Source organism: Rhinolophus ferrumequinum, chromosome 14 (assembly GCF_004115265.2).
Source record: "Rhinolophus ferrumequinum isolate MPI-CBG mRhiFer1 chromosome 14, mRhiFer1_v1.p, whole genome shotgun sequence".
Taxonomy (NCBI): domain Eukaryota; kingdom Metazoa; phylum Chordata; class Mammalia; order Chiroptera; family Rhinolophidae; genus Rhinolophus; species Rhinolophus ferrumequinum.
Window position 1 is genome coordinate 73,124,207 of NC_046297.1, and position 25,395 is coordinate 73,149,601.

Sequence of the window (25,395 nt, forward strand, 5' to 3'; positions counted from 1 at the left end):
CTGGAGGATAGGCCAGACGGGGGTTGGCTGCCTGGAAGCCCAAGCACCGCAGCTCTGTTGGCTCCTTGTCAGGGCTCCAGGCACTGCCTCACTCCTCCTCCTCTTTGGTGGGAGACCCTTCCCTCCCAGTAGGAACAGCAGGCTGGGCTCCAAGGGTAGGAATGTCTTTATTGAAGTTGCGTTGCTGGGGTATGGGGGGCGGGGAGACTCTCAGAGGCCTGGGGGCTCTCCAGGTACTCAGCTGTAGGTTCAGGTCCAAAGGGCTGAGACAGCGCAGGGCCAGGAGGGAGTCAGGTCCCGAGAGTGGGGCGGAGGTGCCGTCAGAGGGTGATGTTGTCCTCATACAGCGACAGCAGCAGCAGGACGACCCAGCCGCCCAGTAGGCCCACGTTTTGCACCAGGAAAAGGAGCCAGGGCCGGGGGTCTCGCACCTTGAGCATGGCGGGGAGCTGAGGAGGTGAGCTGTGTCAGTGGCGAGCTCAGCGTCCTTGCTCAGCTTCCCACCCCGGCAGCCCCCTCCGCGCCCTCCAGCCTGACCATGTCACAGAGCGCCACGTAGAGGAAGAGGCCGATGGCGACCGCCAGGATCCAGGACTCGCTCTCCTCGCCGACGCCGAGCGCGAGCGCTACGTAGAGGCCCGCAAAGGCCGTGAGCGCCGACACCAAGTTCAGCAGCAGCGCCCGGGGCACCGACAGTCCGGCGTGCAGCAAGGCGGCGAAGTCCCCTGAGGCGGGAGGAACGGTGTCAGGCCGAGAGCCCCGCCCCCACAGCCCCCGCCCCTTGCCCAGGCCCCGCCCCGCTCTGCTCGCCACATCCCCGGCGGGTCCCGCCCAGTAGGCCAGCCCCGCGCAGCTCACCCAGCTCGTGGGGCACCTCGTGGCAGAACACGGCCAGCGAGGTGGCTAGCCCCGTCTTCCAGGAGGACGCGAAGGCGGCGCCCACCGCCAGCCCGTCGGCAAAGTTGTGCAGGCCGTCGCCCAGCGTGATCATGTAGGGCAGCAGCCTCAGCTCTGCGGGCGCAGCGGGCATGGGTCGGCCTCAGTACGGCCGCTGCCGAACCCCTGGCCCCCAACCTTTCCGGGGCTCCCCCAGGGCTCACCAGGGCTCTGTCTCCGGGGCTCCGGGCTCAGCAGCTCAGGGCTCTCCTCCGCCACCTGCAGGGGTTTCCGGTGGATGAACCCCCGGGGCGGGGGAGGGGGGGAGGAGGGAGGTGCTGGGGTCCCAGATCAGCCTCAGAGGCCAGCAGGACGGAAGCGCTGGGGTGGGGGCTGGAAGTGTAGGCTCTGGAAAGGGTCCATGTGGAGGGGGCTCCGTGTGGGACGGGAGGTCCCAGCGGGGCAGCTCACCAGGTCTGCGCGGGAGCCTTCGTGGGGCTGCTTGGGCGGCCGGAGTTCCCTGGGTGCTAACTGTAGGGACACGCCATGGCTGTGGCCACCGTGGCCGCGAGGCTCGTCCTTTGGGTCCTGCGGGACAGCGGCTCAGGGCCCTCCATGCCTCCTCCGCGTCCACCCACCCTGTCCAGCCCTCATGTGCCTGACCTCTGGGTCCAGGGGCAGCAAGAGATCGACAAGTTTCTCGAACAGGAAGAAGGCATACAGGCCGCCGAGCACGACCACCAGGCGCCAGACGTGCTGAGGGCTGTGGCAGTTCATTCCATGCTCGCTGTGTCCCCCGTGCTGGTGCAGCCCTAGAACCTTGGAGGGGCAGGGGGCGCTGGGCTGGGTGCCCCAGGTTCTCCCCGCCACAGATGAAAGGGAGGGGTCAGGGCTGGCGGAAGGGCCACAGGAGGGCGGGGCAATGGAGCGCCTTGGGGGGTGGGGCAGGGAAGACCTAGGGGCTGGGGCCCACCTTGGGCATCAAGTGCAGGAGGGCGTCTCCGGTGAGCGCGCCCATGGCCATGCCCAGGAAGGCCTGGATGATGTAACGGGCAGCAGTGCTGCAGGCAGTGCAGATGAGAAGTAGCAGGCCGCAAACCGAGCAGAGGCAGATGAGCAGCGTGGCCAGCGAGCTGTACAGGTACTCTGCGTGGTGGGGCAACAAGGGCTCAGGTGAAGGCCTCCCTCTCAGCCTTCCCAGGGAGGGCATCTACTGGGTCCAGGAATGAGCCAGAACTCACCAGGTGTGGGCCAGGCCTCTGCTCACGCTACCCCTGGGCCTCAAAGCTGGGTCCTCCTCCCAGGCCCCCACACTTCCCTGTGGTCCTTCTACTCCAGTGCCCCCTTCTCTCACCACTCCCAGACCCAGCTCTTCCCACCTCTCCCCTAGCCCAGCATCCACTGGCTCTCTGTGTCGGCCCCAGCACCCCTGGCACAGGCAGGCAGGCTGGGGAGGCGGGCACTCACTCTCCGCTTGGCTGAGCTGGTCTTGGGCAGGATGATTGGGCTGGGGACTGCAGGCCCCACTCAGTTGCTGCTGGAGCAGGGCAGGGCTCAGTTGGGTCCAGGCCTCTGGGCTCACCCCAGTCTGCTCAGACAGCCCATACACAGCCATCACATCCCTGGCACTTAGGCACACCTGGGGGTGGCAGGACTGGAGGTCAGGGACCTGAGCTGGCCCCTGGAACCCCAGCTCGCCCCAGGACCATGGCTCATGGTGCTCACCGTGTCCCACACACTGGAGCTGCTGTTGGGGGTGGTGGAGAGCACAGAGCCCTGGTGGTCAGCCCTCTTTCCCAGAAGATGGTGGTCACTGTGGGCACCGTGGGTCTCAGTCACTCTGCCCACCCCCAGGCGCTGCATCAAGGCTGCCAGCTCTGACAGAGAAGACAGAAGCACAGTCTGTGTGGGCTCCGGCCTGGCCCGGCCCTGCCCTGCCCTGCCCTGCCCTGCCCAGGGGCTCGGGGCATGACCTACTCAGTGGCCCAGCCCAGGCCTCACCAGCCAGTGTGATGTTGGGGGTGTCACCGTGGTGCTGCCGGAACACGAAGTCCACAAAGTACTGAGGGGTCGGCAGGGCATGGAAGCAGGACCCACTCCCAACATGATCCAGCAGGGCGGCCAGCACGGGGCCGGGGCTGCCAGGAGCCCCCACCGCCGCCGCCTCCTCCAGCAGCTGCGGCAGGTCCACACAGTCCTGGGGGGAGCTGAGCTTCAGCCCCACCCAAAGCATGGCCTTCCTGGCCTCCAGTGTGGCCATCACCTCTCGTGCCCTCGCCCGGAGATGCCTCTCAGCCCGTCCCCCAGGTGAGGGCCCCTCCAGGGTTGCCCGCACTCCCTGCTCAGCTGGGTGGTGAACATCCATTGTGACCCCCCCCAGCCCAGCCCACCCTCCTGAGTGTGTCCCCAGACTCCCCAAGTCACCCAGCAAGGCCTGGCGGGCTGTTCCACTCGCCACAGCCAGGCCCATCCCCGAGCGGGCCCCTTCCTCTCCGCCTCCCTTGGGTCCTCCTCACCCACTCCTGCCGGCTGACCTGCCCGGGCCCTCACCTCCTCTGCAGTGGACCGGCCAGTGGTCTGGGCCTGAATCCCCTGCACCAGCCTGCTCAGGCGTGGGATCAGGGCCTTGGGGCCCTCAAGCAGGGCCAGGAGATGGTCAGCGCGGGAGGCCCAGCGGCCAGTTCGCACATCCTCACACGTGCCCTCAGGGTCGCTGAGGTAGAGGGTGGCAGCAGCACTGAGGCGGGCGATGTCTCCGGGCTCTAGGACTGACCCCGGGGACAGCCCTGGCTTCTCAGGCCTGCCCAGGGCCAGGAGGTCATCCACAGACAGACACTGTGGGCAGAGACAGGTGGGCAGGGCCCCGCAGGGGCCACACACACCTCTTATCCCCACACCCTCCCATTGCCCGCTCTCACTCTGCTCTCACTCTCCTTGATAACACGAGTGCACGCACACAGGGGGTCCCAGGCAGGGGTCGCCCCCTTCCTGGGGTGGTTTCTTCCTGGAACCACTGCGTTTCATGGCCTGGGGGCTGCCAGGGAAGGTGACCCTGTGACCCTGGAGCTGCGTGTCCCCAGCATGGCCCCCCCACCCCAGGCAGGGCAGGCCTATCTGTGCTCTGGGCTTGCAGCTGCGGGCAGGGCCATGTCGCCAGGCCGCTTGGCCTCTGCCCGCCTCCTGGAGTTTGCCCAGACCCTGTGCTGCCAGCCCTTAGGGTGGAGTGGGCAGGGCTGGGCCAGGGCTGGGGGACCTGTCGGGTGGGGCACTTACCTTTCCACACGGCCCTGGGGTGCAGTGCACACGGGCCGCCAGTGTATTTAACAGGCTGCCCAGAGCCACGCGGTCCAGAGCGCCCTGGCCCAATGACAGCGAAGTCAGCAGATGAACAGGCTGGGCCACGGTCACGGTCACCACCAGTACCACCAGCAGCAGCCCCAGTTCGCGCCATGCCAAGACTGCCATACTGAGGCCGGGAGTGTGGTGCTCTGGAGAGGCTGAGCACAGAGCGCTGGCTGCGGGAAGACGGCTGCCTGGGGCCAGACTGGGGCTAGGCACGAGGCTCTCTCCCAGGTATTTCCTGCTGGACTCTGTGATTGGCTGTCAGAGGAGTCGCAGGTTAACCATTCCAGGGGCAGGTCCTCCCCAAAACAAGGAACCAGTGCCTGCGGGGTGCATAGCTTCTTGGGGCTGGAGGGGTGGGTGGGTGGGCGAGGTAAGGACCTCTCCCAGGTATTTCCTGCTGAGCTGTGATTGTCTGCCAGGGGCCTAACCATTCCAGCAGCAGATCCTCCCCAAATCCAGGAATTGGTGCCTGCAGGGGCCAAGGGCTGGTAATTTCCCCTGGACTGGGTGGCCTGAGCATCCCCTGGCCTGCCTGCTGCCCCCAGAGTTGCAGGGCACAGCCACCCGTCCGCTCTTCCAAGGGCCTGGGGTATCGCCTCCGGCAGCCCTCTCTCCAGGGGTGGTCCCCAAGCAAGGGGGAACCAGGACAGAACTGCTTGCGTTCCACCATTCCCAGACAGTCCACCTGAGAGCCCCAAGGCCCTTCCAGGGGCACCTCCCTGGGTCCTGGGCTGTGGTCTCCGTGGTGGGGGTGGGCTGGAGTCTCGAGGGAACAGATAAGGTATTGGCTGAGTCACTCTGCCCTCTCCAAACCCTCCAGGGAAAATTCCCCAGGAAATGGCCAAAGCCCTACAGGGAACCTAAGTACTCCTTCACGGGCCACCTAGGGAGGGGCTCTGGGGTGTGGCGCCCAGCCCTGCCCTGCCCCTCCCTGCTGTTCTCTCTGGCCTTTGACCCCTCAACCTTACCTCTGCCTAGCTGGCATCTGGGGGAGGGGGTAGCTCTGCCTTCTGGAGGGAGCCTCTGGGCAGCCCCCCTGTTGAACCGACCCCTGACCCTGAGCCCTGTGGCGTGTGGTTGGGGTGGGGAGAAGAAGCTCCAGGAGAGCAGAAAGCCTAGGTCCAAATTCTGTCCCCAGTGCCCTGTGGCACCCAGGGCAGGGCATCAGGCTAAGGACAGTGTCCTGGGCCTGGGGTCAAGTTCTTTCTCTTGCCCAGCTCGAACAAACACCGGAAGGTACCACAGTGTAACCTCTGGGGGTGGGGCAGGGGAAGGGACAGGAAGAGCCTGCTGACAGGGGTGGGGGGGTGGGGAGGATTCAGATGAATCCCGGGCCCTTGGGTCGACAGGGAGGGAAGCTGGAGAGATTCAGGCACCTTTTCACACGGTTCTGAAGGCTGAGCCCAAACTGGCCTTTTTCCTCCCCCACCGTGCCAGGCCGAGGACCAGGCTGCAGCCACAGGCCACCCACCCACTGCTCAAGGGCCTATTAGTTCCAGGCAAATGTCTTAGCCCAGCCTTCCAGCCCTGCCTGAGCCCTTGAAGGCCTGGTATACGCTGGCAGTGCCCTCGGGCCCCAGTGGACTTCAGTGCTTGTCCACTTTCCTCCGCTGTCGGCCGATGGCCTCCCTGCACATCTGCCGGCCCCCTGCTTGGTGCTGGGCTGCCCTCCGGGTGCTAAGCCCCATCCTGCGTCATCCCATCACTTAGTAAGCACATCGCAATCACTGCTGTCTTCAAACACACACCCGTGCTCACAGCAGCATTATTCACAGCTGCCAAATTGCGGAAACAACCCAGTGTCCACCCACAGATGAGGGATAAATACAACATGGTCCAGCCACACAGGGGAACATTATTCAGCCTCAAAAAGGAGATCCTGGCACTCAGTACAACACGCATGAGCCTTGAGTTCCTTATATCAAGTGAAATAAGCCTGCTGCTCCCTCTGCCCTTTGACCCCTCAGCCTTGTCTCTGCCTAGCTGGCACCTGGGCAGGGTGTTTGTTGGCTGGCTCCCTGGGGCCTGCCCCTCCCCCAGGTCAGCCTTGGATGAAACTTGAGGACATTATGCTTTTTTTGTGACCTGTCAGTCACAAAAAGACAAATGCTGTGTGATTCCACTTACATGAGGCACTTAGTCAACATCTAGGGGCAGGAAGTAAAATGGTGGGTGCAGGACCTGGGAGAGGGGAGAAGGGAGTTTAATGGGGGGACTCCCAGTTTGGGAAGATGAAAGGGCTCCTGGAGATGCATGGTTGCAATAGTGGCACAAGGATACCACTGTGCTGAATGCCTCTGCACTTAAAAAGGCACATTTTATGTTTTATAGGTTTTATCAAAATAAAAAGACCGAAAACAACCCTCCCTGGTCCTCTGCGCCTTCCACTGCCCCAGATAGTGCGACGGGGTGCACTGGCAGCCTCTCTCAGGCTCCCCTCAAGCCCCACACTCCTGTCAAGGTCACTGAGAGCCCCACAGGCCAGACTGAAAGGTGCTTTCTCCCTGATCCGTCTGCCTGGGCCCCTCTAGCTCCTTCGCTGGCCTTCCTAGCCCGTCTCCAAGTGCAGCTGCACTGACCTTGGACATCTTGGGTGGAATTGCTGGCACCTGTGATAGTAGGCTTTTGTCTTGGAGACACTGAGCCTTCATCCTGTACACGTGCCTCTGGAATGGCTTCCTCTGATGTCTAGCCACCCACCTGACAGCTCCCCTGGACAATCAGAGGCAAGGCCAGCCGTGCAAAGTGGGCTCTGGTCACCTCATCACAGGAGCTCTGCTCCCCTCCAGCCTGTCTAGTGGCTCAGGTGCCAACCGTGGTGCAATCCTGGAGTCCCCTCTCCACTTTCAGCCTACCAGCAAAAACTGTGGACATGTTGTGAAATGGCCCACACCCAGAACCTGACACTCCCTCATCACCCTCCTGCCCAGCCCTGGCTGGGACCCACCAGTCACCCTGTCTCTGCTGCCGTTCACTCGTAAAACACAAGCAAGATGGGGCACACCCCTGCTCCAAGCCCCCAGCTGGCACCCAGGGCTCCTGGGGACCGCCCCAAGTCCTCACCTCACCTGCCAGTCCCCTGCTGGCCCCTGGCCCTCACTCCCCACCTATGTCCAGCTCTGAGGGGTCTGGCTCCCTCTCCCCTGTCCTTCCGCTCAATGCTGAGGCTGTCCTGGACCTCCCCACGCGAAATGGCACCTCCCCGTCCATCACACTCAGAAAACATACGTGCCTCCCTTCACTGCCTCTGGACGCCACAGGTATCAGAATGCTACAACTAAACTGGCTTGTCCCTTGTCCCAATGTCACAGTTGCCGAAAGGTGCACAGGCCTTGGGCGAGGCTGGCCAGGGGCTCCTGTGGTGTGTCCTGGCAGAACGTACTCAGTGGCAGGAAGACCAACTGCCACCCCCATGAGTTATCTACTGGGCTCCAGCAAGCCACCACATAAGACAGGGCCCTGCTGCAAAGGTCGAGCCCTGTGCTGGCCTGCAGTGTCCTCTGCGGCCACATGTCCAAGCCTAGGGCAGCACAGTGGCCCCTGCATTCAGCCAGCTGGGCCCCCAAGCTGTCTAGAGCTCAGATGAAGGGTGGGGACGTGGGTGTGGCAGGCAGGCTCCTCTGGTTAGGTTCAGACCACACCTGGCCCAGGTCGGGGCTCGCCCACCCCACTGCTTGCCCAGGCAGTGCTCACCAGGGAGGCTGCTGGCCCTGAAATGGCACTCAGGCCTTATGCTGACGGGCCTGAGCCTGCTGTGTGCTCGGAGCCTGTGTGTGCCAGGACTGCTAAGTGCCACCGGAGGCCCAGGGGCAAACATGCTGGGCAGGCATGTGTGGGGGGTGGCCACATCAGCAGGAAGGAAGGTCAGAAAGCATCTTTATTGTGTGGAAGGGCTCCGGGGTGGAGATACCACGGACGGATGAACACACGGACAGGGCTGCTGTGGAAAGTCCAAGGGGTCCAAGAAAGCAGGAACCATCCTGGGAGGCTGCAGCCCCTCACTGGGCCCGCCTGATCACCCCTGCTCTGCGCCCCTGGGGCAGGGAGGCCGCAGGCTCAGGCGTGCAGGAAGCGGTTGAAAGCGTTGTAGGCCGACTCCAGGTCGAAGAGCATCTGGCGTACTTGGGAGTCATCCAGCTCGTCGGAGGCGGACATGCCGCTGAGGGTCTGCAGCCTGGGCGGTGCGGGAGCGCAGGGGTGAGGGCTGTGTTCCGGGGGATGCCCAGGGCTACCCGGAGGGGAGCAGGCACTTACCACTGGTTGACCGTCTGGCGTCCCTCGAAGTCGGGAGGCAGGTGGCTCATGCGGTGCATAGTCTCCATCAGCTCCCGCAGGTCAGGCTGAATCTGCAAACAGGACGCTCCATGGGACCCCGCCCCACGCCCAGAGCCCGGCCTGCCCCGCCCCGCCCCGCCCCGCCCCGCCCCGCCCCGGAGCTGCACCTCGTCCATGGCGCGGATCTCCAGGCGCAGCTTGTCCATCACGGTGATGAAGAGCTGGGGGCAGGTGTGTGCATGAGGCACCATGGACTCACCCCAGGGGCTGAGGGTGGGACACCCCGCGCAGGGTCCGAACCCAGGCCAGCCCCCGCCCAGCCCCTCCCTGGTCACGAAGGGCTCCTCCGCTCTCGTGTGCCCACAGCCTGGGGGCCGCGGCTGTTCATGGGGCTGTGGGTGCGTGGGAGCCATGGCCGCACTGACCCGGGGCATGTCCCACGTGGGTCTCAGGCTGGGGAGGGGCCTGCCCACCCCTCTCATTCCCAGCTACTGGGTCCCCGGCCCAGCGAGTCGAGTGCTGTGCATTGCCGGAAGCCCCAGCACCCTGTGTACACATGTGAGTGAGGCGGCCGCACCGAGACGACGTCCGCGATGCAGCGGTTGAGGTTGCCCTTGTCATCCTTGATGGTGATAGGCCGGTCCTCCTTGATCCTCTCCATGGCCAGCGGGCAGTCCAGCTGAGAGGGCGGCATGTGGGTGCTGACCAGGCTCCTTCCCAGCAGCACCCACACCTCCCACCTCCTGTCTCCTGCCTCCCGGGCCCAGGGGCCGACTCACTCACGCGGAACTTGCGGCAGAATTCATCGATGGAGCTGATTTCTGAGCCTTGAACCTGCCGGAAGGCGGCTTTGTATTGAACCAGGAGGCGGGAGCAGGCAGCGGTGTACCTAGGGACAGCGCCAGAGGACGGCCCTCAGCATGGGGACAGCCCTGCCCGTGCACACACAGGGCACACAAGGCAGCTCTCAAGGAGGGCTAGGGGATTGGTCAGAGAAGGGGCATCAAGAGCAAGGCCTTCCATTGGGTCTACACAAGGGAGCACTCTGGACAAGAGTAGGGAGGGCGGCCAAAAGGGCTGCCACGGGGGACCAAGCCTGGACTGTACAGACAGGCCCCAAGCCCAGCACTGGGCACAGGCCCAGCCAGCCCCCTCGTGCCTGCTCTCCTGGACTTGTCGGCCAAGTCTTCACACCCACAGCTCGTGGTCCTCCGGGTGGGCCTTTCCAGATGCCAGGCCTGGCCAGCAGCACCTCACAGACTGACTTCCCAACCCTCCTGCTTGCCTCCTGCAGCCCTCTCATCAACCAGGACACCTGTGACCAGGGGGGCAGGCTGGGACGAAATCCCAGGACCACGGTGGTGGGCACACTTCTCCCCTGGGACACTGTAGTACCACGAGGACATCCCGCACTGGGAAGGCACCCAGGCTGCTAGCCCCCAGGGGCACCCTCCTTGTGCTGGGCAGGCCCCACAGAAGTCAGCACCCTCACAGCCTGATAGGAGAGGCAGAGGCCCCCACACAGAACCCCGTTCTCACTTCCTACCAAGCACCTAGGCCCTAGAGGGCAGAAACAAGCTTCCAAGGGCAGAGACGGGGCTCTCACTCGTTGGGAGTGACGCAGTCCTTGATGTACGCCTTTTCCAGGGCCTGCATGGTCTTCACAACTGCAAACAGCTCTGCCATGTTGTCATACCTGAGGAGTGTGCCCATCAGGCCGAGCCACCGGGGCCCCCAGAGCCCAGGACACCAGCCCCACTGGGTGCAGCTGCGGCGGAGTTGTGCATTCGGCCCAGCCTGACCCTGCATCCTCCTGACCCTTGGGATGGGGGTGGGCTTGGGGTTGGGGGAGGCTGCTCGGGGGGGGGCAGGTGGGCATGGGTGTGTATGCTGGGGGAGGGCAGCCTGGGTGCTGGACTCACTTCTCTCTCTCCCGGGCATTCTTGTACAGCTTCACTTCCTGTTGGTAAGAGGGGCAGTGTGTCAGCTCCAGGGGGCTGCTTACATGGGTATTTGCTGTTGGTCAGTGCCAACCAGGCCAGTGCCCGCCACTCACCTCATACAGCTCCGGTTTATTTCCAGGGGCTGCAATAGAGCAGGCAAAGAGCTGGCACCAGTCACAAAGGGGAGGCCCATCCACCCACCCTGGCCCTAGCCCCATTTCAGCACCCCTCCTAAGACCACCCCCTGTGCTATGTCCCAAAGAGCCAGGACGGAGCTTCATTGGTTTGTGGGGGGACCTGAGCAGAAGACATGCCTGTGGGGTCAGGGGGCCATGTGCCAGGCTTGCTCCCCCATTCCATCACTACTCTTCAGCCACCTCACCCTACAGCAGGGTGACTACAGCTTGTTTACTGTACAGTGATGGGGCACAAACAACATTTGCAACATGTTTTGTGACCTTAACCCTGGCTGGTGATTCCATGACCCCGAGGTCCCAGCCACACTAAAGCTGTTATCTCTAACCAGCCGGCCCCACCTGGAGGTCTCTGGGCCCCAGTGGTAAAATGCATCAGACCCTGGCCACCCCCTGAGGCCATGAGGGAGACACTTAAAGACCCGCCCACAACCCTCGGGGCAATGCTCCCATCAGCCTCTGCAGCAGGCGCTGAAAGCTGGGCCCTTTAGGACCCTGGGCCCAGCTTGGGCTACACTCACCTCCCATGCCTGGAGTGGCTGGGATCCCGTGAAACATCCTGTAGGCTCAGGCAGAGACCTGGGGAGGAGAGCCAGCCCCAACTCAAAGGGAACCCCTGACACCATGAAGAACTTCCCCGCCCTCAGCAGAGGCAGGTGAGAAGCAGTAATAAACATAGGACAGACACTAAGTGCTGCGCTGGGAACACCTGCCTGGCTCTGGATGTTGTCAGGAGAAAGCGTCCCACGGGATCATGTGGGGATGGGCAGGCTGCTCCGAGCCAGGTGACCAGGGGCAGAGGCAGTGGCTTTCTGATGGACAACCCGGGGAAACATTTGGGCAGAGGAAACGGCACAGTAGCAGGTCCTTTTTTAGGGAAAGACTGGAGAAACAGATAAGGGGAGGGGTGGAGCTTTCTGAGTGAGGGTCCAGGAGCGAGATGCATGCAGCTGTCGCAGGTTAGGACGCTGACTTTTATTCTGAGTCGGCAGGAGCTCCTTGAGGGCTGAAGACAAGCCCTTGGGGGCTCACAGCTGGGCAGTGGGCTGAAGAGAATACGGAAGCAGGACTTCCCTGCGCAGTCAGGAAGTGGATGGGGTGGCTAGGTGAGTTCCAGAAATGCTTTGGGGTGGACCCACCGGACCCACTGAAGGATTTGCAATGGGGTGTCAAGGAGTCAAGAATGACACCCATTTTGGCCCAATGGCACCATAACGGTAAGGGGCACCGAGAAGGAGGAGACCGGACGAGGGGCAGTTGGCAGGGCAGACGGTGTGCAGAAAAGCGCACCCTGGTTGGGTTGTGCTGGGTTGCAGGGGCTCTTTTGGACATCCAAGGTGTGCAGAGGCCGGGAGGGGCCCAGGCTGGCAGTGCTGAGCCTTGCCCTCGGGTGGATGGCATCACACAGGGGGGCAGTTATGGGGCAAAGGAAGAGACAAAACAGCCCAGGCTGGAGCCCTGGGGCACCCCAGCGTGCAGGTAGGGTAAGGGCTAGGAAAGACCAGTGTCGTTCAAGTTAAGGGGCACGTCTCAGGGAAGGAGGGGCGGTGTCTGCAGGCACTGAAAAGGGCCCACTGGATGGCGACACGGAGGGGACGATCCGGCAACCCTCCTGGAGCATCAGGGGGGAGGAGGTGCCCAGCCAGAGTGGGCTGAAAGAAGAGGAACCCTCGGTACTGCTAAGGCCGGATTCCATTCAGCCACGGAAACCAATGTCCCCTGGCTACAAACGAATACGAGGCTAAATCTCACAGACTGGACCCAGAGCCAGAAACGCGAGTTTTCAGAGAATGCCCGTGACGTGACTGTAGGTGACACTCACTCAGGCTACCACCGGGTCCAGGCGAGCAGTGAGGCACCGCGAGGGGGGCACACTTGGGGACCCGGGGCTGGCTGGTGCGGGCCGCGGGGATGCCGAGGCTACCTTTAGGGGTGCGCAGGCAGGGTCACGTGGGGACACGGCAGGGGCTCTCGCCCATGACCGCTGGGCTCGGAGGCGCCAATCCCGGGAACCGGGAGAGAAAATCCCGAGGGACAGTTTGCGACGTGGCGACGCCAGCGGGCCTAGGCCACAGTCGCCTTCCCCCCACCGGGTCAAGTGACCCTTGCCCGCCCGGCCCCGGACCGGAGTACCTAGGCAGGATCGGCAGGTCCCGGAGATGGCGCCGGGGCGGGGATCCCGATCGGCCGCTCGGCGCTCCCGCCCCCACTTCCGCGCCTGCGCGCACCTCCCTGCCATCGGCGCTCGACCCTCGTGTCTGCGCCTGCGCGCAGAGGACAGTGCCGCCCCGGCGCGGCCCAGACCTGCCCGTACTCCCGGCGGCCGTTTCCCTGCAGGGAAGCCAAACCCGTGTCCCGCCCGCCTTTCAGGCAGCAGCTGAAGTGAAGCGGCAGCAGCGTTCGTTTATTAGGGGCGGGGGACGGGGGCGGGAGCAGGGCGGCCGTCAGAGGCGCCGGAAGAAGAGCTTGGCGCCTCGGTCCAGTGTGCGCACTTGGGGGCCCGGCTGGCTGGACAGCTGCTGGCGCAGGGCGGCCCGATCCTCGTGGGAGAGGCTTCTGCTGCACAGCTGCAGCTCCTGCAGAAGCGTGGCCGTCTTGTCCCAGAGGCTCAGGCCCAGGGGGCCCTGGACGCCACAACCTGCAGAGGGGAGGCAGGAGCAGGCCTCAGGGAGCTGCTCCCAGCGTGGCAAAGCCAGGGCAGCCCTGCAGGAGCCTGTGGTATTGGCGGCAGGCCCCAGGGCACTCCCAAGCGCCAGCTTTTCCTCATTGTTAACGTAGCCCTCGGATAGATGTCCTCTGAGGCCCCAAGGGCTGCAGGGCAGTATGTGAGCAGAAGAGAGGCCAGGTAACACTCTAGGAGGGGGTCTGCTCTCCCAGAGGGGCCGCCTGGGACCGCCTGGGACGGTAGGCCTTTTCACAGCCAGTGGTCAGGCAGGAGGGAGGTTGCCTAAAATAAACACTGCAGTCACATCTGTGCCTCTGACAGTCTGTGACGACACCTGGGTCTTTCCATCCATAAAGTGGACACAGTAGGGCTGCCCGTGAGTCTCCGGTGCACACTACGGTGCCAAGACTTGATCCTCAGAGGCCAGCTGGGCTCCCCAGGGAGCTTGGTGAGGGCTGGATGCCAGGAGGCGAGGTGTGTGTGGACAGCCCCTCAGCTGAGTGCAGACCTGCCACCAGCCTGACTTCAGGGTGCCTTAGCTGGAGGAGTCAGCTGGCCCTGTGGGGTGGGGGTGAGGGGCAGGAAAAGCCGGGGCTCCCCATGTGTACACCCACTCCCAGGCCTTGTCCTCCTAGAGGCAAAGCCTGGTGCTCCCCTGCCCCAGGCCCCAGCTGCATGTGCCAGGCTGTTGGGTGGCCTTCCCTGGGATCATCAAGACGGCTCTGGTAGGGTACTGTGTGGGTGTGACCAGAATAAGAACAAGCTAACTCAGGCCACAGGCAGGAAAGTAGGGTCAGAGCAGCCCCTGCCAGGACCCGGGAAGGTCCCTTTGTGGCAGCTTTCACTGCCCTTACCTTGAGCTCCCTCCACGACAATGGGAATGAGGAAGTCCCTGTGGAAGAGGGTCCCCGCCCCCTGCCATGTCCTCCAGGGACCAGGCTGAACAGGCCAGAGGCAGAGACTCCATGCTCTTCCTGCCCCATCATTTCAGAAGCTAGGCTCACACGCCTTTCCAGTCACCTGTACCACATTGTCAGCCTCAGGGGACCCAGCCCACCCTTGCGTTCTGGCTGGTGACAGTGACAGCCCCTTCAGAGGAGTCACGTGGGCCTCAGGCAGGTCCCTAAAGAGGGGTCTGTATCACCAACCCTGGTGTAGCAGGTGTGGCCACCATACCCAGAGCTCACCTGACAAGCCCAGGAAGCTCAGGCCTTGGGACCGCTCCTGGAGGCCACACAGGAGCTCTTCCAGGCCAGCTGTGCCGACCTCAGGGTTGGCCGACAGGTCCAGAGAGACAAGCGAGGGGCAGAGAGGGAGACATCTGAGACAAGGGAAGAAGTATGTGTGTGGGGGAGGGCGGTGGGGTCAGTTTCCAGGGAGGGAGGCCCCCATCACTAGGGAAAACTGCCCCAGACAAACCCACAGCCCTGGGAGCCACAGGCACTGCCAGGCGTAAGATCACAGTGGCCAGACCTGGCTTGGGGCACACTCGGGAAGAAGCTGGCACCACTTCTGTACCCCGTCCCTACCTGACCTAGCACCCCGTCCCCCAACTCCCAGGCTCCTGGGCCTTGAGATAAAACCCCCCTCAGCAGAGTGGAGGTACGGGCAGGTGGTGTTACCTGCTCAGGTTTCTCACTGCCTTGTCGTCCAGGTGGTTTGCTGACAGGCTCAGGTGCGTCAGAGTACAGCTTTCCTGGACACAACAAAGGCCCAAGGCAGTCTTCCCTGAGCGGAGGCCCTACACACTGGAGGCCAGACACTCCCTCTGGCAAAGGCTGCACAGCCCCGGAGTCACCAGAGGGAGCAGCATGCCCCCAATTTGCAGACCAGAAGGAAATGCCCCTTCTTCTGGGTGTAAGTCACACTTGGCATATTGTGATGGGAAAAGCATGGGGACCCAGCCCCAGCTAGGAGAGCACCAGGAGGCCTGGCGTGCCCCTTAGGAACTACCTGGGTGCCAGGTGCCCTTCCTGCCGGAACTCACAGCCTGAGGTGGGTAGCTCTACAGAAGGCTCCCCCCACCCCAAGTTCAGCTGTGTAACCTTGGCATCCCCAGCTGCATACCTTGGTCAGGTATCTGACCACGGGCTCCATGAGGCCTGAGTCACTCTTGCTGGCTGCCACAGAGCTGAGCTCCAGGCGCAGGAGGCTGTGGACAGGCAGGCTCTGCAAGGTCTGGGCCAGGGCGGTTGCTCCCAGGATGTTGAACGACAGGGACAGTGTCTTCAGGTGTCTGGCCTCTGAACCGGTGCCAGAACCTTAGTCAGCCTCACACAATCACCACCCCCAGTCCTGCTGCAGAGTCCTGGACGCAGAACCGCACGAACCCTCTAGGAAGCTGTCTTCTGAGATTTCGTGCACAGGGCAACTGTGTCCTGGCTCTCCCAGCTAGGAGGGGGTAGGCCAGGCTCCTGAGCCCAGCTTCTCCCCACCATTTCTGGCCCCTGCTTGCCCTGCATGACAGGACAGCCCTGGGGTGCCTGAGACAGGCCCTGGGCCAGAATGTGCATGCATAGTGGTGGGGGACCCGGGGAGCATTCCATCTGCTGCTCTCACAGCCCTGAACCTCACTTCCTAGCCCATCGTCTCTGCGGAAAGGTCCCTGGAGGACTCCTCATTCCCAGCCTCTCAGGCCTGGGACCCCGGCTCTCTGCAGTCCTGTGGGCTTACGGTGGAATTATCTCAGGCACATGGAACATGAGCTGGGACTCTGTCCTTGGCACGGCTAGAGCTGGGGTGTGTCCTGGGGGTACAGTCCAGGCTGGGCAAGTACCAGATGCCCCTGAACCCAAATAGGCCCGGCACCCACATGTCTGCCTACATGTGCCCAGAAGCCAGACTGGTGCCCAGGGCCCCTCTTGCTCAAGGTTCTGAGCCCCTAGAAACACCCTTCTGATGGCAGCTGGAACCCTGAGGCTGGGAAGTGGATGTGCCATTGACTCACCTTGGAAGGCGCTACCCAGGGCTGTCTGGTGGCTTAGGAGGAAACTGGGGCCAAAGCCACAGGCCTGGAGGCGCAGGGTGCTGAGCACGGGGCAGGCCCGCAGGATGGAGGCCAGGGCTGGGCCACAGCCATTCCCAAGCGGGTTCATGCTTAAGTCCAGCTCCTCCAAGTTCTGAGGAAGACACAGGCCCCCCCAGGGGATGTGGTATCCCTGATGTCTGAGACCTGAGCTCCAGCCAGCACTCCGAACGGTACCTTCCCACCCAGTGTCTGGCGGGGTGCGAAAGTTCTGATGTCACCCTGTCACTGACCTCCAAGGGGGCCTGCCCCAGGAGGCCTGTGGCGAGCTGGCGCAGGCCATCAGGTCCCAGGTGATTGGAAGAGAGGTCAAGGAGAGTCAGGCTGGGCATGGTGCCCAGGGCAGCTAGCAGTTCGGCAGCACAGCCATCGCCCAGGCGGTTCCCTGCCAGGCGCAGCTCCCGGAGCACCGAGTGCAGCTTGAGGGCCCGCAGCAAGGGTGTGAGCTGAGCCTGGTGCAGGGCCAGGCGGCAGGCGCTGATCGCGGGGCCCAGGCCCTGGCGCTCCACAGCCTGCAGCACCTGTGGGTGCTCCCCTGGAAGGGGATAAGGTGTCACTAGGGCCAGCGCCTGCCCATCTGCTAGCAGCACCTGTGGGTGCTCCCCTGGAAGGGGATAAGGTGTCACTAGGGCCAGCGCCTGCCCATCTGCTAGGAACTCTGGAGGTGAGCCAGGCAGCCCTCGCTCCCTAGCCCACTCCCTCTAAGCCTGAGGGCCCTGCACAGGCCAGTGGGTGGTGCCGACCCGTCTCTGCCCTGTGAGGCCCTCCCTGTGGGGCGGGACTTCCTGCTAGGCCTGGCCTCATGGCTCTGGGGTTCCTCTAGGTGTGGCCATCTTCTCCCACTCACCGCTCACACCTGTGGGCATTGGGTGGTAGAGGAACACCTGAGGACAGGTATGGTGGGAGGGGGCCTTGAGGGTACCCGGGCTCCTGGGACTGAGACCTGCTGACCAGGCAGTGGCGAGGGCAGGGGGAGCCTACGTACCCCCTGCCTCAGTCCCCAGGCGGCTGCCAGCCTTCCTGGGCTCTTACCTTGCTCCAGGCTCTGGCATGCCCTGCGGTAGCGGTCCGGTAGGGGGGGGAGGTCCCACGAAGTCACTTCGGCCAGCACCTGGAAGGTACCACTGGAGGGCAGCACGGGACAAGTAGCACCAAGGATGCCAGGTGCTCGGGCCTGGCCCCCACCACTCACCTCCTCATTGCTCTGCAGCACATCGGGGATGGGGTCCTGGGGAGCCAGCAGCGCCCCCTCCTTTCGCAGGGTGAGCCTTGGCAGCAGCCCACAGGCCTGGTAGTAACGCTGGGCAGCCTGTTCGGCTAGCCAGCCCACTGAGTGGGCCTCCTTGCTGTGGGAACACGGGGCACACTGAGCCTTGGACCTGGCCAGGTCCCCTCCCTGCCCCCACCCGCTCAGGAAGCCAGTGCACCTGTGGCCCAGCACGCTTCCAGCTACCACGGGCTATTCACCGGGGCCCTGGGACCTGACCTGACCACTCCGGGGCCCTGCTGTGCTTCTGCAGGGCACCCTGACCTTGACCTGGGCCAGCAGGGGTGGCACAGCAAGTCAAAGCGAGCCTTTGTCACATGTCCCACTTGATGTGCAAACACCAGGGTTCTCGGCTGCCATTGGGTGCCACCCCCTGGCAGAGCCCATGGGGCGCAGGGGGAGCTGAGGGTGGGAGAGGGCAGGTGACGCCTTACCTGTGTGGGACGGGGATGAGGAAAAGATTGTCCTGGACTCGAACCCGAACCCGGATGGGAGGGGGCAGGACCAGTCCCTGGCAGACGGGGCAGAAAGGGATGGGCTGAGTCAGAAAGAACAGCCCTGTGCCCCCACCCTCCATCGCCGCAGTCGGCTCTGCTCCAGGCACGTGCACCCACCGAGGACACGCCTGTCGCCAGGCTCTCCCCAACGGGGACATCAAAGCTCTGTGGGGACTCTGTGGCCGAGCTGCAGTCTCCACCTGCTGTGACTCGTGTACTCCAACCCCTGAGCCGGGGCAGCTGGCTCTGCCTGGCCCGGGCCCGCGGCCTGACAGGATTCTCATCGCTGCTTGACCCTGAGGCACTGTGCCTGGTGCTATACCCACCACCCTGGGGGTGGGGAAAGTAGCTGCCCCGGCCACTGGAGGTCAGCAGCAGGTCATCTTCCAGCCAGTCCCCCGCCAGGCACTCCTCCTCAGGAATGAGAGCCGAGTGGGGTGTGGGGGCCTCTCCTGGATCCTGAGTCCGGACGGGCCCCTGGCAGCAGCTCTGGGCACTGCCCACGCCTCGCATGGCCGCCTGGTAGGCTGCCCAGCCAGCTCCCGCTGCTGCCGCCTTCCTGTCACTGGTGTGGTCAGGCATCCAGGCCCTGGCTTGCTGCGCTGGAGCAGAGTGCCGGGGCCTCTTCCGGGTTGGCCGGGGGGGCCCTGTGCTGTCCTCACCCTCCGAGCTGCTACTGCTGGCCAGCTTGTGCCTGCTTTTCCGAGGCCTGGCTGTAGCCAGCACCGCCTGTGACTGGGAGACCCTGGCACTGGCATGAGGGGCCTCTGGGGCTCCTGGGCAGGGGCTCGAGGAAGGAGAGGTCTCGGGGTCAAACAGATGGTCCGCTGGGCGGGTCTGGGGAGCCTGGGAGCTATGGGGAGCTGTAGGGAGACGGGATCTAGTAAGGCGGGCCCGGCACCATTCCACCCACGTGAAATGCCCATCTCGGAATCAGGACCCAGGCGATATTCCCAGGGGCAGGGGTCCCCTGCTTGCCTCGGCCCACGGAGGCCGCCTGGAGCAGCCTCTCCATGGCACCAGCCTGCTGTTGCGTCTCACTGTCCAGGTCCTTGTAGTACAGCTTCACCCACTGCTGCAGAGTCTCCAGCGGGCTGTGGCCCTGTAGGTACCCAGCTGAGCAGGCCAGGCAGGGGCAGACCCACCAACCAATGCCCATGCTGCCTGGCCCGTGTCCCCACTCACCTTCCTGGTTCGCAAGGTGACCGACGCGCCCCGTTCAATGAGCAGCTCCGCTACCTCAAAGTGGCCGCAGTTGAGGGCATCGTGCAGAGGGGTGATGCCCTCGCAGCCCTCGCCGCCTGGGTCATCCACTGCGGCCCCGTGGTCCAGCAGGAAGCGGACGATGTCTGTGAGACAAAGGGCACGAGCCAGCTCCCAGAACCCTCCTCAGAGCCCTCCCCGTCACGTGCCAGACCCCAGCCTGTGCTCACCCAGATGCCCATAGTTGCAGGCCTCATGCAAGGGCGTCCAGCCACAGTAGTCCCGAGGATTCAGGGGGTGGCCCTGTGATCAAAGAGTTAGGAGCCTGACCCTGAAGGCCCCACGGCCTGTCCTTGCTCCAGGGCTCTGAGGCTCTGAGCGGGTCCCCCAGGTCCATCCCAGGCCTGGCTCTGGCCGAGGTCCCCCCGGTGTGGGAGATGCTCCCCCAACGAGGCAGAGTCCCGGGGGCGCCTGCAGCATCGTGCTTCCTCCAGCCTTCGTGTTCTTCCCTGTCCCCTTGGGGGAGACAGTGTACCCCGTTGGAAAGCCCCGGGCGCGGCCCACCGGGAGGAGGGGCGGGGTGGCAGGTGTACCTGCCTCACGAGGTCCTGGACGCGGCCCAGCTGGCCCTCGATGCAGGCTCGGTGCAGCAGGGTCTCCCCCACATCATTGCGCCGGTTCCACTGTGGGCACAGGCACCGCAGCGTGAGGAGCAGAGCTTAGGGGACAGGGCAGCGCTGGCGGGCCCCACAGGGGACATACACTCGCCCTGCTGTCCTCACCTTGCTCGCCTTGTTCCGGCCCAGGCAGCCTGGCAGGTCCTCGTCCTCCAGCTGCTGGAACTGGCTGTCGGCCTCGTCCTCTGCAAGAGCCGAGCCCACCCCCGGGTGAGCCTGAGGGCAGGTGCCTGGCCCTGGCTCCCAGCTCACTCCAACCCTGCCTACGGTCACTCACACCCACGGCCCGTCTGCCCAGCTGACCTCGCGCCCCACGCAGACCCTGACCTCTGCTGCCCCTCTCCTGGGAAGCACCCTCCTTGGGCCTGGCGCCCTGCACCTGCTCCCTGTGCGACCCCACTCTTCCCCTCTGCTCCTGCTATCTGCTCCCTTCTATGCCTCTGGCCCTTTCTAGAGCCTTCTTTCTTACTGTGACCATCTGTTGAACAGCACTGCCTAAAGTTCCTGTCTTTGGTCCTCTCTCCCCACCCCGCCCATGGCTCCCTGCACCCACACACCAGCGACACCCAGCCTCACCCCTATATGGCACAGCCCAAACTTCCCACAGCCCCTGGCCGCTCACCAAGAGATTCTGGGGGCCCCTCAAGTTGAAAACCCAACCAGTGCTCCTCCTGGCCTCAGGGAAGGGTCCCCGTGCCCTGGCCCCAGCCCCCCTCTCTCCCTGCCCCACACGGCCGGCTGCAGTCCAAGCCCACCCCAGACTAACCCTCAAGCCCACAGGTCCGACCCTGTCCCGCCCCCAGGACGCCCACCAGCTCCCCATCACTGCCCCTACAGGAAGGTTCCAGGGCTGCCCCAGGCTGTCTGCACGTGCCCTCCTAACCGCCTCACTGGCACTGGTCACCACCTGTGCGGGGTGGCCTGCTGTCACGAGCCAACTGGCCTGGGGCCATGGAGCACTCGGGCCTCACCGCTCTCCGAGAGCTCCACTTCGCTGGCCTCCAGGGTGTTGCTGTCCTCACCCTCGTCCTCCTCATCCTCAACCTTGCCTGCTGCGTCCTCGTCCACACTCAGCGCCTGCAGTCTGGCCTCGGTGCCAGGGGCTTCTTGAGGCCGCAACCTCAGCTGCACGGTGTGTAGGTGCCACAAGACCTGTGTCTGAGGAGCAGGGGACACCCAGCTCAGGGCCATGGGGTGCCAGTCACTGAAGGGGAGATGGGTGGGGAACGAGGTGATAGCAGGCTGTGGGGAAGCTGCGCGTGGCGATCACGGCTGTGGGGGGGGGTGTGGGGGGGTGGTGGCCGCACCTGCAGCTGGGGCCGCTGGGCCTGCTGGGCATAGTTGAGGGCCTTCTGGAAGCATGGCACCAGCTCCTCATAGGCATCACCAGCCTCCTCTCGGGACAGAGCAATGTTCAGCCAGGTCTTGGCATCCTGGGGCACAAAGTGGGAAGAGCAAGCCAGTGGCTGCCGCGCACCGCTCCCAGCCGCCATGCTGCCACTGGGAGCCAGGATGACAGCAGCCCTGGGAAGGAAATGCCCACCATGGCCACCCCAGAGTGGCGGAGCCATGGGGACAAACACAGAGACATGCTCTGCATGCGGGCAGGGCTGATGCCGTCACCTCACCTCCAGGGCGTTGCTGTCACGTAGCCTCAGCTCCTCTTCATAGTGTTGCACGGCCCGGCGGTGGTCCTTCATGTCCCCCAAGGTAGCGGCCAGGGACACGTGGATAACAGCCAGCTCAGGCCCTGGCCTGCTCAGCAGCTCTGCGAAATCCAGCTGGGGAGCAACAGTGAGGCCAGGCCTGCCCCACACCCGCCAGCCCACATGTGGCCCCCCTCCCATTACCCCAGACGGGGGCATGGGGTGGGGTGGCGGGACGCACCTGCTTCTGATAGGCCTCAGCTGCCTTGGGGAAGTCCCCTGCCTTGGAGAACAGGTCCCCTAGCTGCTCACAGATGCCCATGGCGCCCTGAGGGTCACTGCCCTCGGACTCCTCCAGCTGCTGCTGCAGCCGCACCACCGCCAGCACTGCCAGAAAGAGCCTCGTGTGAGGGGGGTGGAACAGACCAGGCCCCGGCCCAGCTACCCTGGCCCATCCTGTCTGCTCGCCTGCTGGTGAGAGGGGTCGTCAGAAGTCTTCCTCGTGGGGTAGTTGCAAGGATTAGAAGAACTAACGAGTAACAAACTCAGCACGGCTGGGTCACAAGTGGGGACCACTGCCAGCAGCTGCTGACTGCCACCCACCATGCTCCGGGGCCACATGTCCTGCCAACTCCCCCATCCTGTTATGTGGGGACCACTTGTCTCCAGTTTGCCAAAGATGCTGGCTCCATGGAAATGCCCAAGCCGTCCCCTGAACACCCTCAGGGCCTCTCCAACATGTTGTGCTTCAGGCTCAGAGAAAAGTTGGGCTCCCAACAGGAAGGGAGGGTGGGAAGAAGCTGCCACCACCCCAAGTACACATGCCCTGGCGCCCTCTGCCCACGGAGGGGTCCCCTTCCAGACTCACCGTATTTGAGGGTCCGGCATACAGCCGCCTTCTGCAAAGGCTTCTGGGAGCCTAGCCTGTAGGCCTTCTTTAGGGCTCTCTTGGCAGCCAAAAAATCCCCCAGGTCTTGGAGGATCTGGGGGTGAGAAAAAGTGGAGCTTGCAGACTCCCCAGGCCCAAGCCCACCCACGGGTCAAGCCCAGAGCGGCTGAGGACGGCACCTGTGAGATGAGCACACAGCACTCGCTCTCCATGAAGCTCTTCTTCATGGAGCGTGCACACTCCCGGGCCCCCTCCAGGCAGCGCATGGCCTGGGAGTGCTGCCCTCTGCGCCAGTGGATGGCGCCCAGGTTGTAGCGGGCACGGAACAGGTCCTCATAGAGGTGGTTCTGCCTGCGGGTGGTGACAGGCACTGAGTGCTGGGGCACTGCCATTCTGGAGCCCACCATGCAGGCATGGCGGGAGGTGGGGCAACAGCACAGTGAGCGCACCGGGGAGGACGTGCAGCTGCCGGAGCTGCTCCCAGCACACAGCAGACATGCCGGGTCTCCTCTGCTCGTGGGAGACCGACAGGGTTGGGGGGGTCAGGTCCAGACAGGCTGAGGCCCCCAGCTACTTCCTCTAGGAACGGGACTCAGCTCCCTCCTGGGGCCGTGCGCATAGGGTTGGGGGACTCACTCAGAGAGAAAGATGCTTTTCTTGAAGTAGTTGTTGCACAGAGCCGTCTGCTGCAGACTCTCGAAGGTGAGGCCCAGGTTGAGGTAGAGCCGGGCCCTCATCTCGCTCAGCTCTCGCCTGGGCAAATTCCCTGGAAGACGCCCCCTCCAGACACTTGGTGCCTTGTCCCCATCTGGGGTCTCCAGTTTTGAACCCTGTCCCCTACCCTTGCTCCTGCCGGTTGTGGTGGGAGCCAGGGGTTCTGCTGAAGACACAGTGTGGAGACACAAACAGCAGACGACGGACTGCCAGACTTGAGGCTGCCAGGAGCACGGGCTGAGTGTCCCCCCACGAGTGGGCTTATAAGAGCAGTCCTCAGCCTTGCAAGGGGAAAGCCCATGAGGTGGAGCCCACCATGCAGGCACGGCGGGAGGTGGGGCGATAGTTTCCTCTGCCTACAGTTCCAGGGGGTGGGGCAGGGCAAAGCAGGGCACTCACTTTGCAGCTTCTCGTCCACGATAGCCAAGCTCTTCTCAAAAGCAGTCTGTGCTTGCAGCAAAGCATCCTGTGACTGGCAGTGGTCATAGATGTCCAGGTGGGTGCGGCCAATGGTGGCCCAGGCCCTTTGTAGCTCAATGTGGTTGGATAGGGAACGGGCCAGCTCCAGGTAGTGGTGCTGGTGCTGGGGCGCAGAGGGGAAGCTACTGTGAGCCAACCCCCACCTCAAGCAAACCCCACAGGTCACCTAACTCTAGGGGGTCCCTATCCTTACCCAGGAGAGCTCCCTGCTCCCCAGAACCCCCACAGAGCAGGCCAAAGCCAGGCCACACACGTCCCATCTCCTTTATGCCAAGGGGACACCGGCTCTGCAGTCCAATGAGCAAATGTCAAGGCGGGGGCGAGACAATGAGTGAAAGCTGGCTGGGTTGCTGCAGCCCCAGGGGCCAGGATCAGGGCTCTGTGTGGACAGTGGGTCCTGACCCCCCAAGCCAGTCCACAAGTGCAGCTCAAGTAACGTGCTCATTAATGTTGGATCAGGCGTCTAGAAGGGGCTGTGGTGCACCCACCCAAGGCCCGGGCCACCATCAGAGAGCACAGGGCTCTCTGAAAGTGGGGCTGGTGCCTCCATCCTCAGAAAGGGACACCCACGAAGTGCAGGCCCAGGAGGGCTGGGTCTGGCCCGGAGCCGCCCACCTTCAGGGCGGCTGAGTAGTCCTCCATCTCCGCCAGCCGCTCTCCGATCTTTCGGTGGGCCACGGCGCAGCCCAGGGGGTCGTCGTCGCTCTCCAGGAGCTGCAGCTCCCGCTGGTGCTCCTGCAGAGCCTCCGAATAGCGGCCTGGTCGGGCAGGCGGGGCAGGCTTCAGCCCCGGCCGGGCAGTCGGCCAAGGGCCGCTAGGGCCAGCGGGGCGACGGGCAGCGCGCTTGGCAAGCTCCCCGCCCCCGCCCCGGTTCCTCCGGTCCCCCTTGCCTCCCCCTCACCCCGCCTCTCGACACCCCGGGCTTCTCTGGCCCCGGCGCCTAGGGCCCCCGGCCCCGGACTCCGCGCAATGCACGCACCATGGCTGGCCAGGAGCTCCCCCAGCTGGTGGCAGAGGGCGGCTTCCTCACGCAGCTGGCCGGTGCTCTGGGCCTTGGCCTTGGCCTTACTCAGCTCTGCAGAAAGAGAGACGAGGCCGGGAGGCTGAGCCCCTCCGCCCGGGCCGGCCAGATCCCCGCTCTCAGACCCCGCGCTAAGGCGATCGGCCGGGGAACTCACGGCGAAGCTCACGATCGAGGCTCATGCTCCGGCCGGGGCGCAGGGAGGGATCCAGACTTCCCGCGCTCCCGCGAGGCGCTGCGGCCCCGCCCCACCTCCCGGCCCCGCGCAGGCCCAGTCCTGCCCCGCGCGCGCGGAGAACCCAGGGAAATGTAGTCCAGCCGCCCGAAGCATCCTGGGGCTGTCGTCAGGCTGGCGCCGGGCGGGAAGACCGGCGAGAGAGTGCCTGCCTCCGGGGATTCCTGCGGCCGCCCAGACGCTGAAGCCCCACCCCGGCCCCGCCGCGGCCCTTGCGGTGGGGTCTCCTGGGCTCCTGCCTGTGCTGCCTCTGACCCCTCACATGTGTCACCTGCGCACACGTGCTACTCTTCTGAGGAGCGCACTGCCCTCGAGGAGGTGAGGGTCGGTGACCATACACGCTGAGCAACTGGGGACGTGCACGTGGTCAGCGGAACCCCAATGAGGCCGCACTGCCACCGGATATGGGGACTCAAACCCCGTGCTGCTGGGGAAGGAGCATG

General features: G+C 64.2%; 3 protein-coding genes across 7 annotated transcripts; all 3 read right to left on the minus strand.

Annotated features, from left to right (window-relative positions):
- Positions 1–148: 148 nt before the first annotated feature.
- On the minus strand, positions 149–4,562 carry SLC39A4 (solute carrier family 39 member 4). The gene is made up of 12 exons (XM_033126267.1): positions 4,150–4,562; positions 3,427–3,711; positions 2,878–3,073; positions 2,602–2,753; positions 2,344–2,515; positions 1,850–2,022; positions 1,540–1,695; positions 1,348–1,464; positions 1,101–1,155; positions 859–1,011; positions 538–725; positions 149–449 (listed from the first exon to the last, which is right to left on the minus strand). The coding sequence occupies exons 1-12, from the start codon at positions 4,339–4,341 to the stop codon at positions 321–323; spliced, it is 1,968 nt and encodes a 655-aa protein (XP_032982158.1). The 5' UTR covers positions 4,342–4,562; the 3' UTR covers positions 149–320.
- A 3,518-nt stretch (positions 4,563–8,080) lies between these two features.
- Positions 8,081–12,884, minus strand: VPS28 (VPS28 subunit of ESCRT-I). 4 transcript variants are annotated; one of them, XM_033126351.1, is made up of 11 exons: positions 12,767–12,871; positions 11,347–11,516; positions 11,155–11,212; positions 10,553–10,581; positions 10,419–10,456; positions 10,103–10,192; positions 9,280–9,385; positions 9,074–9,175; positions 8,664–8,717; positions 8,476–8,567; positions 8,246–8,395 (listed from the first exon to the last, which is right to left on the minus strand). In XM_033126351.1, the coding sequence occupies exons 3-11, from the start codon at positions 11,189–11,191 to the stop codon at positions 8,278–8,280; spliced, it is 666 nt and encodes a 221-aa protein (XP_032982242.1). In that variant the 5' UTR covers positions 11,192–11,212; positions 11,347–11,516; positions 12,767–12,871; the 3' UTR covers positions 8,246–8,277. The 4 variants fall into 4 exon arrangements, with proteins under 4 accessions (XP_032982241.1, XP_032982242.1, XP_032982243.1 ...); XM_033126352.1 differs by lacking the exon at positions 11,347–11,516 and adding an exon at positions 12,456–12,557 and having other exon boundaries at positions 12,767–12,792; XM_033126350.1 differs by lacking the exon at positions 11,347–11,516 and having other exon boundaries at positions 8,081–8,395; positions 12,767–12,884.
- A 132-nt stretch (positions 12,885–13,016) lies between these two features.
- TONSL (tonsoku like, DNA repair protein) lies at positions 13,017–24,998 on the minus strand. Of its 2 annotated transcripts, XM_033126226.1 has the most exons (26): positions 24,875–24,998; positions 24,676–24,771; positions 24,312–24,454; positions 23,616–23,799; positions 23,139–23,268; positions 22,682–22,853; positions 22,482–22,596; positions 21,855–22,000; positions 21,596–21,748; positions 21,275–21,400; positions 20,939–21,125; positions 20,073–20,152; positions 19,884–19,973; positions 19,521–19,593; positions 19,273–19,436; positions 19,066–19,189; positions 18,205–18,950; positions 18,025–18,101; positions 17,516–17,669; positions 17,356–17,434; positions 16,557–16,858; positions 16,246–16,417; positions 15,366–15,541; positions 14,921–14,994; positions 14,486–14,619; positions 13,017–13,271 (listed from the first exon to the last, which is right to left on the minus strand). In XM_033126226.1, the coding sequence occupies exons 1-26, from the start codon at positions 24,897–24,899 to the stop codon at positions 13,078–13,080; spliced, it is 4,116 nt and encodes a 1,371-aa protein (XP_032982117.1). In that variant the 5' UTR covers positions 24,900–24,998; the 3' UTR covers positions 13,017–13,077. The 2 variants fall into 2 exon arrangements, with proteins under 2 accessions (XP_032982117.1, XP_032982118.1); XM_033126227.1 differs by lacking the exons at positions 13,017–13,271; positions 14,486–14,619; positions 14,921–14,994 and having other exon boundaries at positions 15,386–15,606.
- Positions 24,999–25,395: the final 397 nt, after the last annotated feature.